This window comes from Phocoena sinus, chromosome 2, assembly GCF_008692025.1.
Source record: "Phocoena sinus isolate mPhoSin1 chromosome 2, mPhoSin1.pri, whole genome shotgun sequence".
NCBI lineage: Eukaryota > Metazoa > Chordata > Mammalia > Artiodactyla > Phocoenidae > Phocoena > Phocoena sinus.
This window is the reverse complement of record NC_045764.1, coordinates 82,600,641-82,622,696: the sequence shown is the minus strand read 5'-3', so window position 1 is coordinate 82,622,696 and position 22,056 is coordinate 82,600,641. Positions and strand designations below refer to the sequence as shown.

General features: G+C 41.2%; 2 protein-coding genes across 6 annotated transcripts in view; one reads left to right on the top strand and one right to left on the bottom strand.

Annotated features, from left to right (window-relative positions):
* TMOD3 (tropomodulin 3) overlaps positions 1-5,814 on the top strand; it is a 97,730-nt gene extending 91,916 nt beyond the window's left edge. For 3 of the 5 annotated variants that reach the window (XM_032621086.1, XM_032621087.1, XM_032621089.1), the window contains one exon: positions 2,791-5,814. In XM_032621086.1, coding sequence (XP_032476977.1) covers positions 2,791-2,825 — 35 coding nt within the window. In that variant the 3' untranslated portion in view covers positions 2,826-5,814. Of the gene's footprint in view, positions 1-790 lie in introns of all 5 variants that reach the window. The other 2 variants (XR_004348263.1, XM_032621088.1) reach the window with 2 other exon arrangements.
* On the bottom strand, positions 5,546-21,435 carry LOC116748343 (RNA polymerase-associated protein LEO1-like). Its single transcript, XM_032621092.1, has 9 exons — positions 19,998-21,435; positions 19,206-19,351; positions 18,366-18,450; positions 17,193-17,287; positions 16,478-16,612; positions 15,840-15,975; positions 14,167-14,308; positions 12,028-12,104; positions 5,546-5,711 (listed from the first exon to the last, which is right to left on the bottom strand). Exons 1-8 carry the CDS (start codon positions 20,079-20,081, stop codon positions 12,049-12,051), a joined length of 879 nt encoding a protein of 292 aa, XP_032476983.1. The 5' UTR covers positions 20,082-21,435; the 3' UTR covers positions 5,546-5,711; positions 12,028-12,048.
* Between the last annotated feature and the right edge of the window lie 621 nt (positions 21,436-22,056).

Sequence of the window (22,056 nt, the reverse complement as noted above, 5' to 3'; positions counted from 1 at the left end):
AGCCTGCAGATTTTGAGAAGTGACTCTCATAACAGGATGCAGGATCCAGAATAAGCTTTCAACAAGCACTTGCTATTTGAAGCTAACAGAATAAAAAAAATTATTTCAGCCGATTAAGAGGGAATGCTGATAGAAGGCACTGAAATTATGTGGTAAGGAACTTAGATTCCTTTGGACTTTACATGGAGGCATTTGAGAGCCATTATAAGCCACTGAGTGTATGATTAAAACGATACTTCAAAAACACTATTCTTATGACTCTTCTGGAGATAGAGAAGAAATGAGATTAGTTAGGACTTATTGGCAATTGACTAATCATGAAGTATCGAGAACGTATATTAGTGGAGTGGATTTTGGAAAGAAATTGCCAAAGAATTGTTAATAGGGCCGAATTTATTAGTCTTTCATCCACAGGATGAACCAAAGAACTGCTGAGGTAACAAGTGGGCACAAAGTGAGGAAGAGGGGTCGGACGTGCTCTTTGCCCGCCTCCCTCTGCTGTGCTGTGTCACAGCAACAGCAGCCGGCCCTCCATCCACCCTCAGCGGGATTTGTTTCTTAGCCCTGCACTTTGATCTCTGCCTGTGGATCAAGGTGGCAAGCCTAAAGACCGTCTTCTTACTTGCATTCTAGTATGCGGTAACTGGACAGAGATATTGGAGCACAAGACTTGAAACGTGTACAGCATCAATGGGGCATATCGCTTTTCTTCACCTTGCAAATGGGGCTACATCAGAGCTTTAGTGTTCTGATTTTGATACTGTCTTTCCCTCTCTCATTGTTTTCTTAGTCTCAACTTTTCATTGAAATAATCCTACCTACTCGCCATCTCTTCAGCTAAGGAGTATCACGGCTATAACAGCAAAGAGGTTATATGGTGTACGTGCAATATTCGATTGAACTTTGTCTCACGTCACTACCTTTACACTAGCTAACTACATAATTAATTTTCTGTACTTTTTTTGTTTGTTCCATCTGTCCTATTGATCTTGTTTATAATGTGCATTTTTTTAATAACATGCTTTTTAACATCTGAAATGGTCTGCCAATAACATCCAAACACTACTGCAATTCAGAATTTTCTTGGAAATGTTCTACCCTAAAGAATTATGTGCTTTGCCTTTCAGATATATCCATGTTCTTCAGAGATCCATATACATGAATTAAGTTTGTATTTGAGGACTCAGTTCTCCATTTGATTTCTTCCCCTAATATTTCAGTAAATACATGAAACTTGTTCATTCACATGGACTGAAATTAGAGTTGGGGTGCGCCTAGTTAAATAAGTATAAAAATGTTCACGGGGACCTGATACTTCAGTCCTCCTGGTTTTTATTTTCTGGACAAGCTTTTATGTGCATCACTTGACTGTCCAGTCTCATCTCTTGAAGGCCAGTGAACAGAAGCCAGCAGTCAGAACAGCATGAGAGCAGAATTCGTAGCCTGGCCAGGAGCCCAGTGCACCTGTTAGCTTTTCATTCCTCTGTTAAAACAGCCAATTCAGGCTGAACAAAGGCAGGTGTCTTCCTACTTGCTTCCATAGAAGAGAGTATAGAAATTAATAGACCAACAATGTAACTTAAACAGAGGAACTTACTGGTTAGAGTATCAAAACCAATTATGTATACATGCAAATCCTCTAGCTTTATAAACGCTAAATTGACTTTCCTCATCCCGAAAAGATGGCTGACCTCAGGACCATCCCGTTACCCCACTGTGGTGGGTGATGAGGCTGAGTACCTTCACCGAATGTTTTCTATATTAACACTACACTAAGCAGACTCTACTCGCACAGCCGTGAGGTACAGGTATCATTATCCCCTGTTACAGAGGATGAGTTGGGGCTCAGAGAGGTTACCTTACTTGCCAAAGAGCAAACCACAAAAAGCAACAGATTCCCACTCTTGCTGACTCCAGAACCTGTGTTCGTTTTCCTCTCTAAATAGGAGTTGCCACAATGCTGAGGAGCCCTGACCTGGTGGCTCTCAGCAAATATTCTCTGGTAGCTGACAGGTGAGAGTGAAGGTAGCAAGACCCTGACGCTGAAGACTTTGCCCTGCTGCTAGTGAGCACAGCCAAGCGGCTCAGGGTCACCAGCCCGGGAAGAGGCTGGGGGTCCTCAGATGTGCACCTTCGTTTACTCCATTAACTGGACTAGTTGGCCAGCCACTGTGGCTGCCCAAGTTTATGGTAGCGAGATGTGACATCACCACATTACCAGGGTCTAAGATCTTCATTACTTTGCATTTGTTGTTTTCTCAGAGCCCTGAAGTGGCTCATTTTGTAGGAGATAAGAGAAGGAAAATTTGGAGAGCAGTAGCAGCAAGTCACTTACCTTTGAAACTGATAATACTATTTTTGGTATGTTCTTGAACAAACTGAGGAATTAATCAGAAGAGCATGCAAATAGTTACGTTTAATACTTTCTAATCCCAGCTGCCTGAATGTCATTTCAAAATTTAATACAGTAAGTTATTAATCATTTTTTAGTGGAGGTATAAATTTTAATACACAAATGAGACAGGCACAGTGACTTGAAGGTGACTGCTGACCATTCTGTTTTAGATTTCTAATGTTACTGCAGTGTAAGCACAGCTGAGCTTAGCCCCTCAGTTCTTAACAGGTAAGTAACCATGGTGAAGGATGTGAGTTTTTTATTTTAATGGCCATCTGCACTGCAAATGGACAGTCCATTTTTGTACAACTCTAACTGGATCACACAGAAACTTGTCACAAGCAAATTAACATTGTACAAACTAACAGGGGTTTCTAACATTCTTTTTCTCATAGTTCGCAAGAGACGAGTTGAAGGAGACCACCAGTAAGTCTGCCAACATGTAATCTTTGGAAGACTCCGAAAGTTTGCCAAGGGCCCGTGTTGCGATATCAGATGTAAAATTTTCCTCGGGAGAAGGGAAAAGACTGGAAATTCTTTTTTTTTTTTTAACTACATGTATCTTTTATCTAGTTTAAGTTGTTACCAGTTTCAGATTGTAAATCACTAGTAGGTAATATTTTGTATTCTAAAGCATTATTTCTACTTTCTGCTAAAATCAGTTTTAATTTCGCTTAATTAAATGGTTTATGATGAGTCTTGGGTTAAAAAAATACAATTATAAAAAAGTTTAGGAAGTCATTTATGTAGAATAATATGAACATTCTAAGGACCAATCTTTTTTTAAGTCAGAAAGGGACATTGCTGATGTCAGAATTGTTGTTGCACCTCTTAGGTACAAGGAACTTCAAAGCTTTCCTTATTCCATGGCAAGGAGACTTTTCCAAGTTTCAGAACACATGAACTTGGCAAGAGTATGGTTTTTGCTTCTATCAAGAAAGAGAAATGCCAGCATTTTAAAACAGATGACTCAAAACCTGGTCATCTGTTTTGGAGTCAAAGCAGATCTCTAGGAGAGAGGAAGCAGTCTCCTGTACGTTCCATGGCACTGCACTTGTCCAAGGTGTCTCAGCAACGCCTACAGTTTTTTTCAACAAAGTCATCAGCTTAGCCAGGTTACACACTTTGTTTAAAAGTATAGTTAGGTCTAAGTTCATTACTGTTTTTCATTGTAATAATGTGGGCATTATTAAATTTTTGTGAAAGCTCATAGTAAAAAAAAAAGCATCTGAGTAGGAAAGCTATTTTTTTCTTCCCTGTAAAAGGCATATAGCCAACTCTCAGTTATTTAGGGTAAAAGCAAAAAGAAAGCTGTTGTTAAACACATGAAATCAAAGTTAATAAATGGTGGAGATGACGTCTGAGGAGCATGCAAAACAGTCCTTTAAACTGATGGTTACTGATGGTAAATTAGAAACTGGCCTGGGTGTAAATTAAGAGCTGCACAGGATAGTGAGACGTTCCTACATGCAACACAGAATCGTCTGAATGGTATATAATCACCACTCACTACAGATTTTCCCAACCAATAAGGAAAATGGCTGTTAGATAAATCTCGCTTTTATTATCTGTTTCCTTTCATCTTGTACTTTTTGGTCTACATTGTATAAAAGCAACTTCTCATAACACAAGCTGTCTTCCTATCCTTCAAAGTATTAAGGTGAACAAACGGTGGTCCTGTGGTGGGAAGACTACTCCAGATCCAATAGTATGATAGACAATTTGGGCCTGCATTCATGTCCTATTTCAGGGCAGCCCCGGAGCAGGAGATGGCAGAGGCGTTACAGCTGCAGACGACAGGGGCAAAGGAGTCTGAGCAGTCCTGGCCTTGACAGTTCAGGCCTGGGTGTATCACTTACAGGGAGATTTTTCTAAAGGAGGAATCTCCTTCCAGAATAGGGGAGAGGTCTATTGTTAATTTTTTTAAACTTCCTGAAATTGAATTATAAAATGTCTGCTCCTTTGTCTTGGGTTGGACAGTTTATCTAATGAGCTAGGCAGCTCCTTGCGTGCTACAGTAATAAGCCTTCTTAACAGGCAAAAGCTTTCCTCATGAGGACTGAGTGTGTGTTTTTTTGGAATCAGTATCCGTTGTTTGAAAGGGGCCAAAGACTGGCTTTGCACTGTACTGCTGTTCCCTTTCAGTTATAGGGTGCTGGAGGTTTTTCCAAGTTAGCAAGTCAAGCTCACTCTCGCTCGCTCTCTCCCTCTCTCCTTTCATAAATGACTTTGGAAATGCACTTGGTTTTAGAGACTGCACAGTTCCAGCAGGGTGGGGAGTCAGCATGGAGCAGCTGTGCAGAGCTACCAGTACATTTTTCGCAAGGCTTCCTTGCTTGCCCTGCCCTGTAAGTCAGTCAGTAAATTGCTAAGTATGTTACCCTTTCCTCCCCAAAGCTTTTTTTTAAATATAGGTAGGTGGGCCCCACCTAAAATTGTGTGTTATACTTGGGGTAATATCTTTTCCACTTATTATTTATCAAAGTATGAAGAAGTTGAGTGTTTTCCTTGTACCATTCCAGTTCTGAGCTACAATAGTTCATTATATAATTGAAGAAAAGATTTCTTAATAAATAAGGGTGAACATTCATCTGATTAAATGCAGAAAATCTTTCAAGAATTGTAATGACAAGGGAGAAAACTGATGTTTACTTTGATCTCTAAAAATCTGGCACCTCTTACCCTTTCAGTAACTTTCAGTATTTCTCTAAAATTTTTTATAACAGATTGGAGTTGTGAAATACTCTTGATTTTTAAACCAAAGATTTTCTAAGACTTAAGTTTTTATAGTGTAACCAACGTAAGCTTATCTGGTTATCTAAGCAAAGACTATTCTTTGCATTTTTAAATTGCTGTTTTTTAAAAAGCTTTTAATTTCCCATTTTATAAAATGTTATATTCATATTGGAAGTTCTAATTCTTCCAGTTTGTCTGCATGAAATTGTATGTATTAAAAAATAATATTAATAATACTGATATTATTAAAATGGATTTTGGTGCTGTATACTTGGAGCTAAAGCCTAGGAGAAGTCTAATTCATAGGTGAAATACATTTTCTAATGGTGCGGTGCCTGTCATTTAAAAGACCAAATAAACATTTTGTGTTTAAAAAATGAGCAGATTGTTAGAGATCTTAAGGAGAATCACATCTTGATTGTTAAATTGCAGATTCTTGTTATTTGAGTGAAATAATCCATATACTTGCTTTGTACAGTAGGTGTCCTCTGGAAAAGTTACATGTATAGAGCTTTGTATATTGTTTTTCCGTTGACAGCATCTGATATTTTTTCATTTAAAAAGGGGAGTCCATGGTATACTGAAAATTATAAAAGAAAAAATGTTTTGATAAAATGTTAGTCATGTTCTATTGTACATTATATTTAACCCTTGCCACCATTAAAATAAGATTAAATAATTCATGAGGTTTCATAAAATCTTTAAATTTTCGCTCTGTGGTCCCAGGACTGCCTCACTTTTTCCTTATAAAATCAGGAATCACTGTTACCTCCCAGCAGATACAAGGATCACTGTTTTTCTAGAATCCATAGCAATTTCCGTTCTCTGTAAGTTCAGTACTGTCCAGTTTTGCTCCTTCATTTCAAATGCCACTTCACTTAAAAAATTTTTTTTCTAGTTTTATTGAGATAATTGACATATAACATTGTATTAGTTTAAGGTGTACGACATAATGATTTGATATATGCACATACTGCAAAATGATTACCACGATAAGTTTAGTTAAACATCACCTCACGTAGTTTTAAAAAATGTTTTTCCTTGTGATGAGAACTTTTAAGATCTATTCTCTTAGCAACTTTCAAATATGTAATACAGTATTATTAACTGTCATAACTATGCTGTACATTAGTCGTAGGACATTCTCTTATAACTGGAAGTTTGTACCACTTGACCACCTTCACACATTTCACCCACTCCCCGTGCCCCACCTCCGGCAACCACCTCTCTGCTTGTTGTATCTATGAATTTAGTTTTTTTAGATTCTGATACGTGAGATGATACAATATTTATTTGTCTTTCTCTCTGACTTATTTAGCATAATGCCCTCAATTTTCGAACAGTATTAACTAAAGACATGGCACCCACAAGAACCAAGCAAATTGGATGTGTCAGAGCACCTCCTATCAAGGGGCGTGAGTTCTTCAGTCTAAACATCTATAGAACCATCTTTTCCATCAGCTCCCACTGAACATTAATGTTTCTGGCTGTTTCTCACCATACGACAGTTAATGTTTCTAGCTACTTCTCAGTCAAAGGAACTCTTCACAAATTTTTAAACTGAGAAAATTATATTTACAATAAGCAAAGATTTTTATATTCTTATGTCATTTTTTTCTTTTTGCGGTACGCGGGCCTCTCAGTGTTGTGGCCTCTCCCGTTGCGGAGCACAGGCTCCGGACGCGCAGGCTCAGCGGCCACGGCTCACGGGCCCAGCCGCTCCGCGGCATGTGGTATCTTCCCGGACCGGGGCACGAACCCGTGTCCCCTGCATTGGCAGGCGGACTCCCAACCACTGCGCCACCAGGGAAGCCCCTTATGTCATTTTAATGTCATTCTTTCTTATGTCATATTGATTTTTCTGCATTATAATTTAGTTCCGTTAAGTCTTTCCCTATAAAAACTGAAAAACTTGGAAATTTTTTTATAATAAAACATTTATAACAGTTTGTTAATGCTGAACTCTAGCCTGCAGTCTGATCATTCAGAGGAGCCAATCTTGTCAACCATTACCAAGTATTTTAGACAGACTTCATTGACATATAAAGACTTTTACTTAGGACATCTGCTCTAGTGGCTAGACAAGAATAGATTGTAACACTGTGAAACACCACCAGCCATGTCTTGTTAGCATTGTTCAAGTTCGTACACTTTTAAGATGAACTCCCATGGAGTCTACATATGTGAGGCTTAACTTCCTTTTCTACAGACTATCAATATGTTGTAAGTGCTGCAAAGCGATTAATAGGCCTAAAATTTTTCTGTCAGATATTGTAGTCCACTCAGAGAGTAAGGTTTAAGAACAGAGTCTGGGTGCTTCTTGGTGGCTGTGTATAGCAATTTTTAGGAGTGTAAATTTCACCTTAACTCACAAAAGAAAAAAAGTCTTTGATTCAGTTGTTTAAACTTTTTAGATCTGCTTAAGAATTGTAAAACAAAAATTGTGAAAAAAATTGCATGCATACATGTGCATTTACACACACACATAGCATAAAAACCTTTGTAATTTTGAATAAATGCCCACATTTTTTTTCAGTCTTTTGGATGAATTATATTTGGTTTTAGTTATGTTTAAAAGCTTGAAAATTACCTTTATAACAGTGCATCATTCTTTGTCACATGAAATTGGGCATTTAAATACATTTTTTAACTCTAAAATGCTATAAATGCTTTACTTTTTCAATTTTTATAAATATAACAACTGAATTTTATAATACTGATACTTAAATATTACAAAATATTAATATTATTGGCTCTTATTAGCACAGTGAAAGTTCTTTTGAAACATGGACTATAGGCATTTAGAATTTACCACTTCATATTGGAATAAATAATTTCACTAAAGTTTATCAAATATACTGTAGACTTGGAGTTTTTGGAAAATCCATTTAGTGCCTATGTTCTAAAGTTCATTCCTTACACACCTCTTAAGAACAAGTTTATTAGTTTCCGAGTTATTCTTTCCTACCCTATTAAGTTAAACCATATAAAACTGTCAATACGTGACCATTTATACCCATAAAAATAGTAAGTTCATACGGTTCAATCTCATACCATCAGTACTCCGTCTGGTCTGTCCATAAAATCAAATTGAAAAAAAAAAAAGGGCTTCCCCGGTGGCACAGTGGTTGAGAGTCCGCCTGCCAAAGCAGGGGACACGGGTTCGTGTTCCGGTCCGGGAAGATCCCACATGCTGCAGAGCGGCTGGGCCCGTGAGCCATGGCCGCTAAGCCTGTGCATCTGCAACGGGAAAGGCCACAACAGTGAGAGGCCCGCATACCGCAAAAAAAAAAAAAAAAAAAAATCGAGTTTTTTTTAAAAAATTGACAAATATGAAGAAACAGGGACCTATGATACAGTGCGTTCTGGGCCTGATGGGAGCCAATCCAGCTATTAAACTAGAGATTATTTTTGCAGTAAAACAAAGACATCTCTCATCAGTCACCTATATCCACCAACCAAAAGAAAATCAGCGCAACGTGTAATGGGTTTGAGGAAACTTTTAGGGATAAACATCAAATAATTGAATTTTGAAACTTAAGCAATAACGAAATTCCCCTTGAATCTTTAGTGTTGGCTGGCCTTCCAAGGATGGCTGTCGGGCTTACGTTCACATACGGGAAGTCTTAATGCCTGTTGGAGGCTCGGGTGCTTGGGTTGTCAGGTAACTCCAGCTCCTGTGAGTCTGAGTGGATGTGGTGCCAGGAGCTGTGGCTGTGGGAGACAGTGCCCTCATGCTCAGCCCAGTGGCACCCTGCTCCAAGCACCAAACAATGAGAGGGTCCAAAATCCCCAAACATCTTTTGGCCTTCAAATATTAAGCTTTCCACCATGTCTACAAGGGTTGAGGGCCTCTAGGCTCGGCCCAACTGCCCTGTTGCTGAAGTAGCAGAGCCTCAAGGCCAGCCCTTATAAAGAACAGCTGACCTAATCTACAGATTTAATGTGATCCCTATCAAATTACCCATGACATTTTTCACAGAACTAGAACAAATAATCCTGAAATTTATATGAAACCATAAAAGACCCATAATTGCCAAAGCAGTCCTGAGGGAAAAGAACAAAGCAGAAGGCATAACCCTCCCAGGCTTCAGACAATACTACAAAGCTACAGTAATCAAAACAGTGTGGTACTGGCACAAAAACAGACATACATATCAGTGGAACAGAATAGAGAGCCCAGGAAAAAACCTACACACCTATGGTCAATTTGTCTTTGACAAAATAGGCAAGAATATAAAATGGGAAAAGATGGTCTCTTCAACAAGTGGTTCTGGGAAAGTTGGACAGCTGCATGTAAATCAATGAAGTTAAAACACACCCTCACACCATGCACAAAAATAAACTCAAAATGGCTTAAAGACTTAAACATAAGATATGACACCATAAAACTCCTAGAAGAGAACACAGGCAAAACATTCTCTGACAAAAATCATACCAATGTTTTCTTAGGTCAGTCTCCCAGGGCAAGAGAAATTAAAAACAAAAATACACAAATGGGACCTAGTCAAACTTAAAGCTTTTGCACAGAAAAGGAAACCATAAACGAAACAAAAAAGCCTACGGGCTGGGAGAAAATGTTTGCAAATGATGTGACCAACAAGGGCTTAATTTCCAAAATATACAAACAGCTCATACAACTCAACAACAACAACAAAAAAACACAACCCAATCGAAAAGTGGGCAGAAGACCTAAATAGACATTTCTCCAAAGAAGACATACAGATGGCCAATAGGCACATGAAAAGATGCTCAAAATCACTAATTATTAGAGAAATGCAAGTCAAAACTACAGTGAGGGGCTTCCCTGGTGGCGCAGTGGTTGAGAGTCCGCCTGCCGATGCAGGGGACGCGGGTTTGTGCCCCGGTCCTGGAGGATCCCACATGCCGCGGAGCGGCTGGGCCCGTGAGCCATGGCCACTGAACCTCCGTGTCTGGAGCCTGTGCTCCGCAATGGGAGAGGCCGCAACAGTGAGAGGCCCGTGTACCGCAAAAAAAAAAAAAAAAAAAAAAAACTACAGTGAGGTACCACATCACACCAGTCAGAATGCCCATCATTAAAAAGTCTACAAACAGGGCTTCCCTGGTGGCGCAGTGGTTGAGAGTCTGCCTGCCGATGCAGGGGACGTGGGTTCGTGCCCCGGTCTGGGAAGATCCCACGTTCCGCGGAGCGGCTGGGCCCGTGAGCCGTGGCCGCTGGGCCTGCGCGTCCGGAGCCTGTGCTCCGCAACGGGAGAGGCCCGCGTACCGCAAAAAAAAAAAAAAAAAAGTCTACAAACAGCAAAGCCTGGAAAGGGTGTGGAGAAAAGGGAACCCTCCTACCCTGTTGTTGGGAATGTAAACTGGTGCAGCCACTATGGAAAACGTATGGAGTTTCCTCAAAAAACTAAAAATAGAGTTGATGTATGATCCAGCAATCTCACTCCTGGGCATATACCCAGATGAAACTAATTCGAAAAGATACATGCACCCCTATGTTCATAGCAGCACTATTCACAATAGCCAACACATGGAAAAACCTAAATGAATGAATGGATAAAGAAGATATGCAATGGAATATCAGCCATCAGGAAGAATGAAATAATGCCATTTGCAGCTCAACAGACTTGAGGTTGCCAAGGGGTTTGGAGGGGTAGGAAAGGGAAGGAATGGGAGTTTGGGATTAGCAGAGGCAAACTATTATATGTAGGATGGATAAAAAACAAGGTCCTACTGTATAGCACAGAGAATTATATTCAATATCCTGTGACAAACCATAATGGAAAAGAATGTGAAAAAGTATATATATACATATGTATAAATGAGTCACTTTGCTGTACAGAAAAAATTCACACAACATTGTATATCAACTTTACTTCAATAAAATTAAAAAAAAAAAAAGAATAGCTGACTTTATGATTGAACTGTGCTAGTACTTCTCAGCATTCTGGATGAGTCTCTAAATGGCCTTTCTGGAGCGGGTGCTAATTATGTCTCTGTTTACTGCACAACTATGAAATTATACTTTAAAAATATAAAAGGGAGGGAAATATAATGTATATCCAGGTTTTCTGCGTGGTAAGATGATGGGCCATTTCCTTTTCTTTGACCATTTCTATTTAACAAAAGACTTCTAAAAAAACGTATCTAATTAGTATTCAACTCTCAGAGGTAGAGGAATATAAACATTAAATCCTGAAGAATTTACATGGTCAAGTCCAAATCCCATCAAGTTGAGCAAACTGACTTCAGAGAAGTTGAATAACTTCCCCAAGATAATACCATTGGCTTGTTCATTCAATAAATAATTTTTATGCACCTATTATGTTCCAGCTACTGCACCAGTCACAAAGCTAGAAGTCAAATCTAGTGTTTTGTTCCCCACTGCTCTTTTTTCTCTAAACCTTTTGGTGACCATTTCTCTCAGATATTTTGGGTGTCTTTCTCCATAAGGTCACTAATGTAATCTGTTCAGCAGTGTGACTGCTGTGCAAATAAGTTCCTGACGCTTGTCTCAAAAATGTTTTTGTTTTTAACTTAAGAAAAAGCTTTGGACAGAGGTCTTAAGTTCTAACTCAGCTTCCATGTCTGTAAAATGAGAATAACAGCAGCTGCCCTTTGAGTTGTTCTGAGGATTAGAACTGGTAAGGCCCATGCAGCACTTGGCAAAGCACCGAGTCTCCAGCGAGCCCTCCGGTGCTGTACCTGCTCGGACAAGGAAACCCAAGACCCAGAGCAGACAGTTAACAAAATAAACTTCTCATTTGGGAAGAATGTATTTTCTAAAGTCACAGACTTGCTTCTAAACATTTTTTAACCACAACTCGGATTATGCAAAAGCAACTCAATTCCTCCCTTCAATCAAAACAAGTCATTTCATCATTGTTTTAAAACAAACAGTTGAAAACCATACTTACAGCAAGCACGCGTTTCATGCTTCAGTCATCCTCTTCTTCTTCGCCGCCTGCTTTCCTCTTTCTGGAGGGTTCACCTCCTGAACAGATAAGAGAGAGAAGGTGTAAAATTTAATACTGAACGTTTCTGGAAATTTTGTCTTGAGTAGTTCTGAGCTGATGGGGGAGCTAGCCCTTCATGTTAGAACCCTACCCACCAGCGACGACCTTGTCCACAAACACTGTCTCTACAGGTCAGACAAGGGGAGCCCGGGCTTCCCTGGGCAGCAGTCAGGGCTCAGGGACACCTCACTCTATCCTGACGGGGATTCTGCTCATTATTACTTGAAATACATACCTCTGCTTCCTCAGTACTTCACTTTCTCTATCTAAAATTCAGTATTTTAAAGCCTGTCAATTTTTTTAAAAGGACTGCTTGTGTTTTATGTGCTTTTTCAGTATGCTTTCCAAGTTTTAAATATATTTTTTTCACATGAAAAATTAGTGCTTCCATTACACAGTAAGGCCGATTTCTATTACTGAGATGTTTCCTCTGATCTGTAACTCCAAACCCATAGCGGAGCATGTTAAGTGTTCAGAAAACACTGGATGAATGAATATGTCACAATGGCAACAACATAGTGATTTGCTTGGGTAATTAAGACTCACATTTTCTTTGCACTTGTGCTCTTATAAGTGGAAAAGGAAATAATTAAAGGAAAATAATTTTAACAACAAGGAAACGAACTAACCCTCCACTATTATCATACCCATGATGAAGGCGAGAGGCCCCTTGCTCTACTGTACTCAGCTACTTCTAATTCTCTGGTCGAGCCCTGGTGTCTCAGCCATGTGTCTTTTCTCACAGGCCTCTCCATCCTCTGGCACGTCCACCCTAAGGCTCTTCCTTCAGCAACCAGCAGGACGGCACCTGCTCTGGGCAGTCTCCCACCGCGCACAGGTGTCAGGCCCTCCTCTGGGCCACGTCTAGGCTTACTACTGCATTCATCGCAGTGAGTTAGAGGGAGGTGTGTAGACATCTGTCTGTGCTCCAGGGCTGTGAGCTCCTCTTCATTCCAGGAGTTGACTTGTGGCTACAGGGCAAACCCCTTCAGACTGAATAAATTTGTTTTTACCCCATCACTGGTGAGCTTCTTTGCTCTCAGCGATCTTTGAGCCTTATCTTCATCTGGTCCCTCATCACTCTCTGAAGAATAGATTCTGGCCCTCTCCTCTGAAAGCAAAGGGACTTTAGATATGGGATTGACCTTCAAAGATGAAGACCCATTTATTCCTGAATTTTTCTACTCTTGAATATTGCTACTTCCCACCATATATTTCCCTTGAGGAGCCAACAATTTTTTTAAGTTTTCATAAAGAAGTATGTACAGCTTTCAAACATGCTTAAATGACTTAGATTGGAGAGGTTTTTCCTTCGGAGAGATTGTCTGATCATTTTTAAATACCCGAGGGGCTTCGTGCACACATTTTTAAAAAAATTTATTTTATTTATTTCTTATTTTTGGCTGCATTGGGTCTTCGTAGCTGCGCACAGGCCTTCTCTAGTTGTGGCGAGCAAGGGCTACTCTTCGGTGTGGTGCACAGGCTTCTCATTGCGGTGGCTTCTCTTGTTGTGGAGCATGGGCTCTAGGCACACGGGCTTCACTAGTTGGGAACATGCGGGCTCAGTAGTTGTGGCACACAGGCTCAGTAGTTGTGGTTCCCAGGCTCTAGAGCGCAGGCTCAGTAGTTGTGGCGCACAGGCTTAGTTGCTCCGCAGCGTGTGGGATCTTCCCAGACCAGGGCTCAAACCTGTGTCCTCTGCATTGGCAGGCAGATTCTTAACCACTGCGCCACCAGGGAAGCCCCACATTTTTGAAAGCTACAAAGTTTAAACACTGGGTCCCTATACAAGCAGGAGAACTGCCTTTTACACATTTTCCTCCATAAGGACAAAATTATTTAATTGATTTTCTTTATTATGGGAGTGCCTTATTTTCCAAGCTAAGCTTTTGTGTGGCAAAGTGGTCCTAGGGAAAATAAAATAAAAGGCCTTGGTACTGTTGTCCTAAGTGAATAACAGCAAGACAGTAAGAGCTCACCAGAGCACAATCGCTCCCATGGCCCTGAGATGGTGAAGCGTGACCTCCTCTCCCTACTCACCTCGGCCATGGTTCTTGCTGGCTTCACCCTCCTCACCACTGCTGGGGCCCTGGTAGGGGGCACTCGGCCCCCGCTGGTTCTGCTTTTCCCACAGATGGATGGTCTCCTGGTGAGTAGAAGCCCTCAAACGTTCTTCTTCTTTCTGTAAAGAAGCAAATAAATTACTGAACTTTAAAACAAAAAATGAACTCACTTAGTGCCCCCTTGAAACTACTTTACTGTAAAGAACACGTAAATGCCTCGCCCAGGACACCACCAGTTCCTATGTCCTCAGGGTACAGTTCTCTCCATTTTACACCTCTGTTACCACACATGGTCATCATCTTGTTCAGTTTGAAGGTGTGAAGACAACACAGGGTGAAGAGGCAAAGGCTCCCTCCCTCACACCAACCGCTCCATCAGAAGTGGCACCGGCACAGCCTTGGGACATACAGCGTCCCCTGTGCTGCCAGGCAGAGCCCAGAGTGCGGCGACCAGCCTGAGGAACCTCGTTCATGCCCAGTGGACGCCTGAGGGAGGCGGGTTCTCTTCACCCCTGAGACAGACACCCGACTTGCCCAGGCTCCACCGAACTACCATGGTGCCCACATATTCCAGTCTGGGGCCCTCAACCCAGAGAGCTCCCCACAGGTCCTGATGGCAGGATGGGGAGGTTCTGGTGGGGAGGGTCCCTGAGCCCCAAAGCAGAGCCTTCATTCCCTTCCATCTGCCTGGCTTCTACACACTGGAGTTCACTAGGCAGAGCCAGTGTCAACTGAGTCAGAAATGTCCTCATGACCTTCCCACATCACCTCCTATCTGGTTAACACAGTTTAATGATGTACATCAAGGGTTATATTTTTATATAAAGATTTTTTAAAATTAATTAATTTATTTTTGACTACATTGGGTCTTTGTTGCTGCACGTGGGCTTTCTCTAGTTGCGACGAGCAGGGGCTACTCCTCGTTGCGGTGTGCAGGCTTCTCATTGTGGTGGCTTCTCTTCTTGCACAGCATGGGCTCTAGGTGCGTGGGCTTCAGTAGCTGTGGCTCGTGGGCTCTAGAGCGCAGGCTCAGTAGTTGTGGCCCACGGGCTTAGTTGTTCCGCGGTATGTGGGATCTCCCCGGACCAGGGGTCGAACCCGTGTCCGCTGCACTGGCAGGCGGATTCTTAACCACTGCGCCACCAGGGAAGCCCAGGTTATATTTTTTTTTTTTTTTTTTTTTTTTTATGCGTTACGCGGGCCTCTCACTGCTGTGGCCTCTCCCGTTGCGGAGGACAGGCTCCGGACGCGCAGGCTCAGCGGCCATGGCTCACGGGCCCAGCCGCTCCGCGGCATGTGGGATCCTCCCAGACCGGGGCACGAACCCGTGTCCCCTGCATCGGCAGGCGGACTCTCAACCACTGCGCCACCAGGGAAGCCCCCCAGGTTATATTTTTAAATTACTAGTTTCCCTCTGAAATCTCACAGATTGGAGAGAGAACACCCAAGGGTCTGGATTGCTGTATCTCACCATCAGCCATTGACTATGACAATTACTGTGGTTAACCACATGCTTAGAAGGTTAAGCAGACTCCCTGATAACCACAAGAAATAAAACAGCTGTGACAATAAGAAACGATGAATTAACATTCTGGAAAGCACAGTTCTTAATACCCCAAACAATCCCAGGATAAATCTCAGCCAACATACCTTAACCATCTCTGTGCACTGGCATTCAGGATCACGACCAGCCATTGGTAAGATTCTAATCTTCTGTGTCCTCGAGCATCTATTAGCAAGTAGCAGGGTCATCTTTCTAAGTGTGGCACAGTCTGTAGCATGAGGTCTGCAGGAAACAGAAAAAAGCGTCTCACTGTTTACAAAGAATATTTGGAGGCAATCATACCAACAGCAAACACAGCTGCGGACAATGACACACCAGCCCCCTGCGGCAGCCCTTTCCTCTGGCGCATGCGTACACCAAGAGCATGCTCGCGAGCGGCAGGCTTCCCAGGTAAACGTCCCTGAAGGGAAGGGACACGCTGACCAGCAGAGCAGCAAAGACAGTCCAGGCCTCTTACCAGGTGCGTCAATCAATGTGAGTTAATAACCGGTCTTCTGGTTTGTACGGCGGGCTCATGTTGGTTTCCATAGCGTGAACTGGCTCCCTGAGGGACAGCAACTTGTTGCAAAGGTGAAAAATAGCATGGGAACCAAACCATGTGCCTTGGTGAGCTGCACCTCAAAATCAGGTCAATCAGGACTGAGGCGGGCTTTGTGCACAGCCAGCCTCTCTGCCCTGTTGCTCTTTAACTGCCAAGTAGCTGTGGGTCACTATGAATAGTTACCTGAAGGTGAGTTTGGACTTAAAGATGGCTTGTCCCTGCAGACCAGTGTCTTCCCTAATGAACAGCTGGTTGTGATTGCCCTGCATCGGGGCCTTGTAAACATCAAACACCTCATTGCCTAAATGCAGGGACAGGCTGGAAACAAGAAATAGTTCAGTTATTAGCGTGGATATTTAACAAATCCTACAGCTTCCATTCTACCCTGTTAGCTGTCCTTAAAATGCTGTGGAACTGCAGGATCCTGTCCCCATAGTGAATTCATAAGAAAAACAAAGAAAAGATATTGGAAACAACTAACCTAACCTTTCAAAGTAAAAGGTGGTAAAATCCATCTTTCTTTCAACTTCAAATATAATTGTTTTTATCATTTTCCCAATCTCTACCATTTCACTAGTAAAATAGAAACCATTTTTGCAAACATACCAATTTATAATGTCCAATTATCACAAGTGGGCACTAAGATTAGGCTTTCATCTCAGTAAGGTAGATACTGTGAATTTGATCACATCTTGGGTCTATGACTAGAGTATCCCAGAGCTGCACTGTGATCTTAACCTTATTTATTTCTCCCAGGTTTCCCAGGTAATGCCAGAGGCCTAGATCTTGTTGATTCTGTAATGAAAGATGATCCCAAAATATGGTCCTACGCAGAAAACTTCATTCATCCCAGGCCTCCCTCTGGGCATTTCCATACTCTTCAGGCATTTATGCTCACCTTCCATCGGACCACTTGACTATCCGAGCATTGCTTTCTTTAATTTCATTTCCTTCTTTGTCCCGGCGTATCCTCCATCGTATAGTATTTTCTATCTGTTTCAAGACACAAAGGCATTAGAAAACCAGTGTTACTAACTGCATGCTCTTTTTTCCTCAAGTGACCTGTAATCATGTGCCAGGAATTCACAGATGGGAAGAGAATAAGCGCTCACCACAAAATAGCTGATTAGACAACATGGAAACCTTCCTGCTACAGATACCTAGAGATATTGGTTGAACTCAACAGACATTTTGTTTTAATCTTCTCTGAGCTCCAGTTCATGGCAGTGGAAGCAAAAACTTCAGGGCCATATGAGGTAGGCGGTTACAACTGAGATCTCTGTCTATTGCAGCCCAACTTGAAGGCCATGAACCCAGAGAAAGAAGGACTAAAAAAGGACCCATTCACCTAGTAAGATAGGGAAGCTCTGAGTATTAATTTCAAAAAGAATATACAATTAAGTAATAAACAACAGATTAAAACCTGAGACTTTTGCTTTACCCTACCCTTATGGTGGGGAACTCCAAATTACAAAAATAGCATAAAAATGGATCCTGCCACGGCTACCACTGCGGCCTCTGGCAGAAGCTCATTCAAAACCTGGTTAAAGGCAACGCCATCCCTGTGAGAGCAATGGTAGGGTTTTGCCATCCAGGCCTTCTCGAGGGAGACCACCTAATGACAAGGCCTATTTTCTGTGCATAACCTGAATTTCCATAAAGAGTCTGAGATACTCTTATTGTGGGAAGCTGCTTGGATCTATCCACAACAAAATGTGGAGGCAGTTCAGTATACCTAGCTACATTATTATTTATCCTGAAGGAAATAGCTAACAATTTTCAAGAATTTTTATCTTTACTTCTGTCGAAAAATTACAAGCGCAAAAGAAAGGTTAAAAAAGTGACAATTCTACAAGGATTTTTTAAAAAGGATATATACCTTCTCCTCTAAAAATATTCTGAAAAGATATTTAATTCCTTGTTCTAAGCAGTTATTTGTTGATTGTTTATGACAATAAACATAAAGATCATTTTATAAGCTGGTCTCAAATTGTTACCCCTGTGTTTTACTTTATAAAAGGAAAAACTCAAAAAAAACAAACACACACAGGAATAAAGTGTGAAATGGTACCTTTAATTTTAACCTGGCTCTATCTTCTTCATCAAGCACTTCCTCATCTTCAAATTCATCTTCATAATACTGAGGATCAAAAGGCCTAAAAGTTGTTTTTTAATGTAGTATTAGCCATCTTTAGTATTGAATATAATTAATGTATAAAATAATAATCTTTACAACATGCACTAATATGTTAAAAACATCACAGTAGACAAATAACTTCATGTAAAACTTCAAAAAGTATGCAAATTACTGTACTTCCTTGAAATCTGATTTTAAAACATATTACCTGAAATAAAATCCAAATGTGACTAACAGTTCAAAGTTTTTAAATTATATTTTTGTTCGGTGATGCATGTCCTCTAAAGTATAGGTGACACATGATCTATCTTTTCATATTTTTTAAGAAGAGTGTCATGTTTAATTGCATAAGAGCTTGCAATAGTGCACCATCGTGAATAATACCCATCAACACTATTTTGTTGTCTAAAATTGTGGTCGTTTCTAGATTCACAAAGGCTTTTGCATTGAACATTTGTGATTTCTCTAGAAAACTTTCTCATTTTCCAATTTTTCAGCTTTATGATAGTGAAAAATACCTTCATCAGCTATGTCTGCTCATTTATAAGAAAGTGCCAAAGTGCTAGAAGAATTATTAGCATTAAAACTTTCTCACACCAGTAATTCATCATTTTCTACCACAGCACATTCTAAATTTATTTTTTCAGAGTTACATGAGAAATCTCCCACCTCTGTGATTAGCCAACTCATTATAAATAAGAAAAACATTTACATTCCACATGTTTTTACTCAATATCTTGGGGGGAAAAAAAAACCTTTAATCAGTTCTCTTACTTGGGTTCTATGCTGAGAAATTTGGGTAGTTTAACAAAGTACAGTTCATTTCCTAAATCACAGTTGATGCTGGGAATTTCTGCTTCTATTTTGGTTTCAGAAATTGGCCCTTCCTCCTGCTGGTCCTGAGGCACTCCACGTCCATCCTAAGAGAGAATCAGAATGTGAGAGCCTGAGTTGACATTAGAAATGCTCTAGCTCTCCTTCTACACTAGGCAGATCCAGGTGTGACCAGAAGTAAACTTGGACACCCCTTCAGAGATAAAGCAGTTGGCAACCCCTCCAGGCCTCTCCTTAAAATTTCATCCTCTCCCCACTCCCCAGAAAAAACCACCATGCAAAACAAGACCTGTTAGCCTGCATTACCAGAAAAAATGTTGACATATCTAGCTTGCATAAGATGTTTAGCAACAGATGTGTGAAATTATGCAACCCCTCAATGCTAAGTAAGTATTAAAATCAGAGAAGAATGTCAAATAGTACACACTTCTTGGCACATGCGTAAATAAGAAAAACTTTTAAATCAAAGTTTTGATTTAAATCAAAGTTTCAAATTATGCATCCTCACAGTCTAGCCCCTGAAGTTTGGCATCAAATTCATTCTGAGCAATTCCTTCTATTCCCTTTAATATCCAGAAATTCCCAACATAGCTAAGAAAGTCACCCATTCGTCAGATGTTTCAGACTGCTATTCGTTTTCCATGTCCCCTCCCCTACATGACCCATCAGCCTCTGAAACTTTTTTCTTAACTTTGAACAATGGGCCCAGTTGAGATTTGTAATTGTACTTACAGTAACAGGCTGTCCTGAAATGGGTGGTTGATTGTCCCCGTCACTCTCTGAAGAAATGTCATCTATGTCTCCAAACAGATCCATGGTCCCACTATAATCTTCAATGTTGGGGGAAAAATGCACAGTATTAATTTCTCTCACTGAAGTTCTTCACACAGTTCTTAGCCCATCACTTCAACATATTCCCAAGATTCATAAACCAAACCTCCACTAAACCGTGATCAGACTGGCTCCCTGAGCCTGGCCCTCAGAAGCCTCACGAGAGTGTCTACAGGGAAGGAAAACAGCAAAGTTAGTTGGTGGAAGGCCAAGCTGCTGTGATAGCCAGCTTTCAAGGTGGATCCCAGGGATCCCTGCCTCTGATATTCTTGCCCTTGTGTGATCCTCTCCCACAGGTATCACGGTTGGTCTATGTGATCAATAGAATACAGCCTCACTTCCAAGGCTCTGCATGACATTGTGGCTTTTTTGCCTTGCTCTTTCTCCCTTGGGTCACTTGCTCTGGAGGAAGCCAGCTGCTGTGATGTGAAGACACTCAAACTGCTGTGGAGAGGCTCATGCAGTGACAAACTGAGGTCTCCTGCCAAGAGCCATGTGAGTGAACCATCTCGGAAACAGATCCTTCAGCCCCAGGCAAGCCTTTAAATAATACAGTCTCAGCCAACATCTATCGATTGCAGCCTTGTGGGAGACCCTGAGCCAGTGCTAAACCACTCCTGACCCTTAGAAACGGTGAGATATATTAAATGTTTGTTGTTTTAAGCTGGCGCTCTCAAGGAATGTAGTTGGGGAAGGTGGGGGATGGTATGCAAGTCACACAAAACATGTCTACTCTGACACTCCTATCTCCCTGTCTTTGAATTCCCTCTGCACAAAGCCAGGGAAGCTTTGGTATCTCAACTTCATTAAATGAAGGCCACCACTGAGTTTTTTTGGTGAACCAATCAAGTATAGAGCCATGTCCAGCTATATGTCCTAACACATCAATCCAGAATATATCGATATAAGTGCACCCGTATCAGTAAATTTGGCCCAAGGTAGTTAGTGTTTGTCCTTCATCTCACATTCTTAGAATCCACGTCCACACACATTCCCCAGGCTTTTGCTCATATGTAATAGCAAAATCTTGCAATTCTTTTGGTGTGTAAGTTATTTCTTCTTCAGAGTTTGTGCTTTCTTTGCCAGAGTATGATGAGATCCTAGTGATGGGTCTGCTGGTAAAAAGTAGGTCAGACAGCACTCAGCTGGGTGAGTCTTGAGGGGAATGCAGACTGCCCCAAGTGATGTTATTACAGCATTTTCAAGCAGGAAGACTAGTTTCACAACCTACTGAATGGGAGAAAATGTTTGCAAATGATAGGACCGATAAGGGGTTAATATCCCAAATATATAAACAGCTCATACAACTCAGTATCAAAAAATCAAACAACTTGATTAAAAAATGGGCAGAAGACATTTTTCCAAAGAAGACATACACATGGCCGACAGGCACACGAAAAGATGCTCAACATCACTAATCATTCATGGAAATGCAAATCAAAACCACAGTGAGATATCACCTCACACCTGTCAGAATAGCTACCATCAAAAAGTCTATAAAGGCTTCCCTGGTGGCGTGGTGGTCGACAGTCTGCCTGCCGATGCAGGGGACATGGGTTTGTGCCCCGGCCTGGGAAGATCCCACATGCTGCGGAGTGGCTAGGCCCGTGAGCCACGGCCGCTGAGCCTGCGCGTCCGGAGCCTGTGCTCTGCAACAGGAGAGGCCACAACAGTGAGAGACCCGCGTACCGCAAAAAAAAAAAAAAAAAAAAAAAAAAATCTACAAATAGCAAATGATGGGGAGATATGGAGAAAAGGGAACCCTTGTATGCTGTTGGTGGGAATGTAAATTGGTGCAGCCACTATGGAAAACAGTATGGAGGTTCCTCAAAAAACTAAAAATAGAACTACCATATGATCCAGTAATTTCATTCCTGGGTATATATCTGAAACAAAAACCCTAATTCAAAGAGATATGTGCATGCCAATGTTCATAGCAGCAATATCTACAATAGCCAAG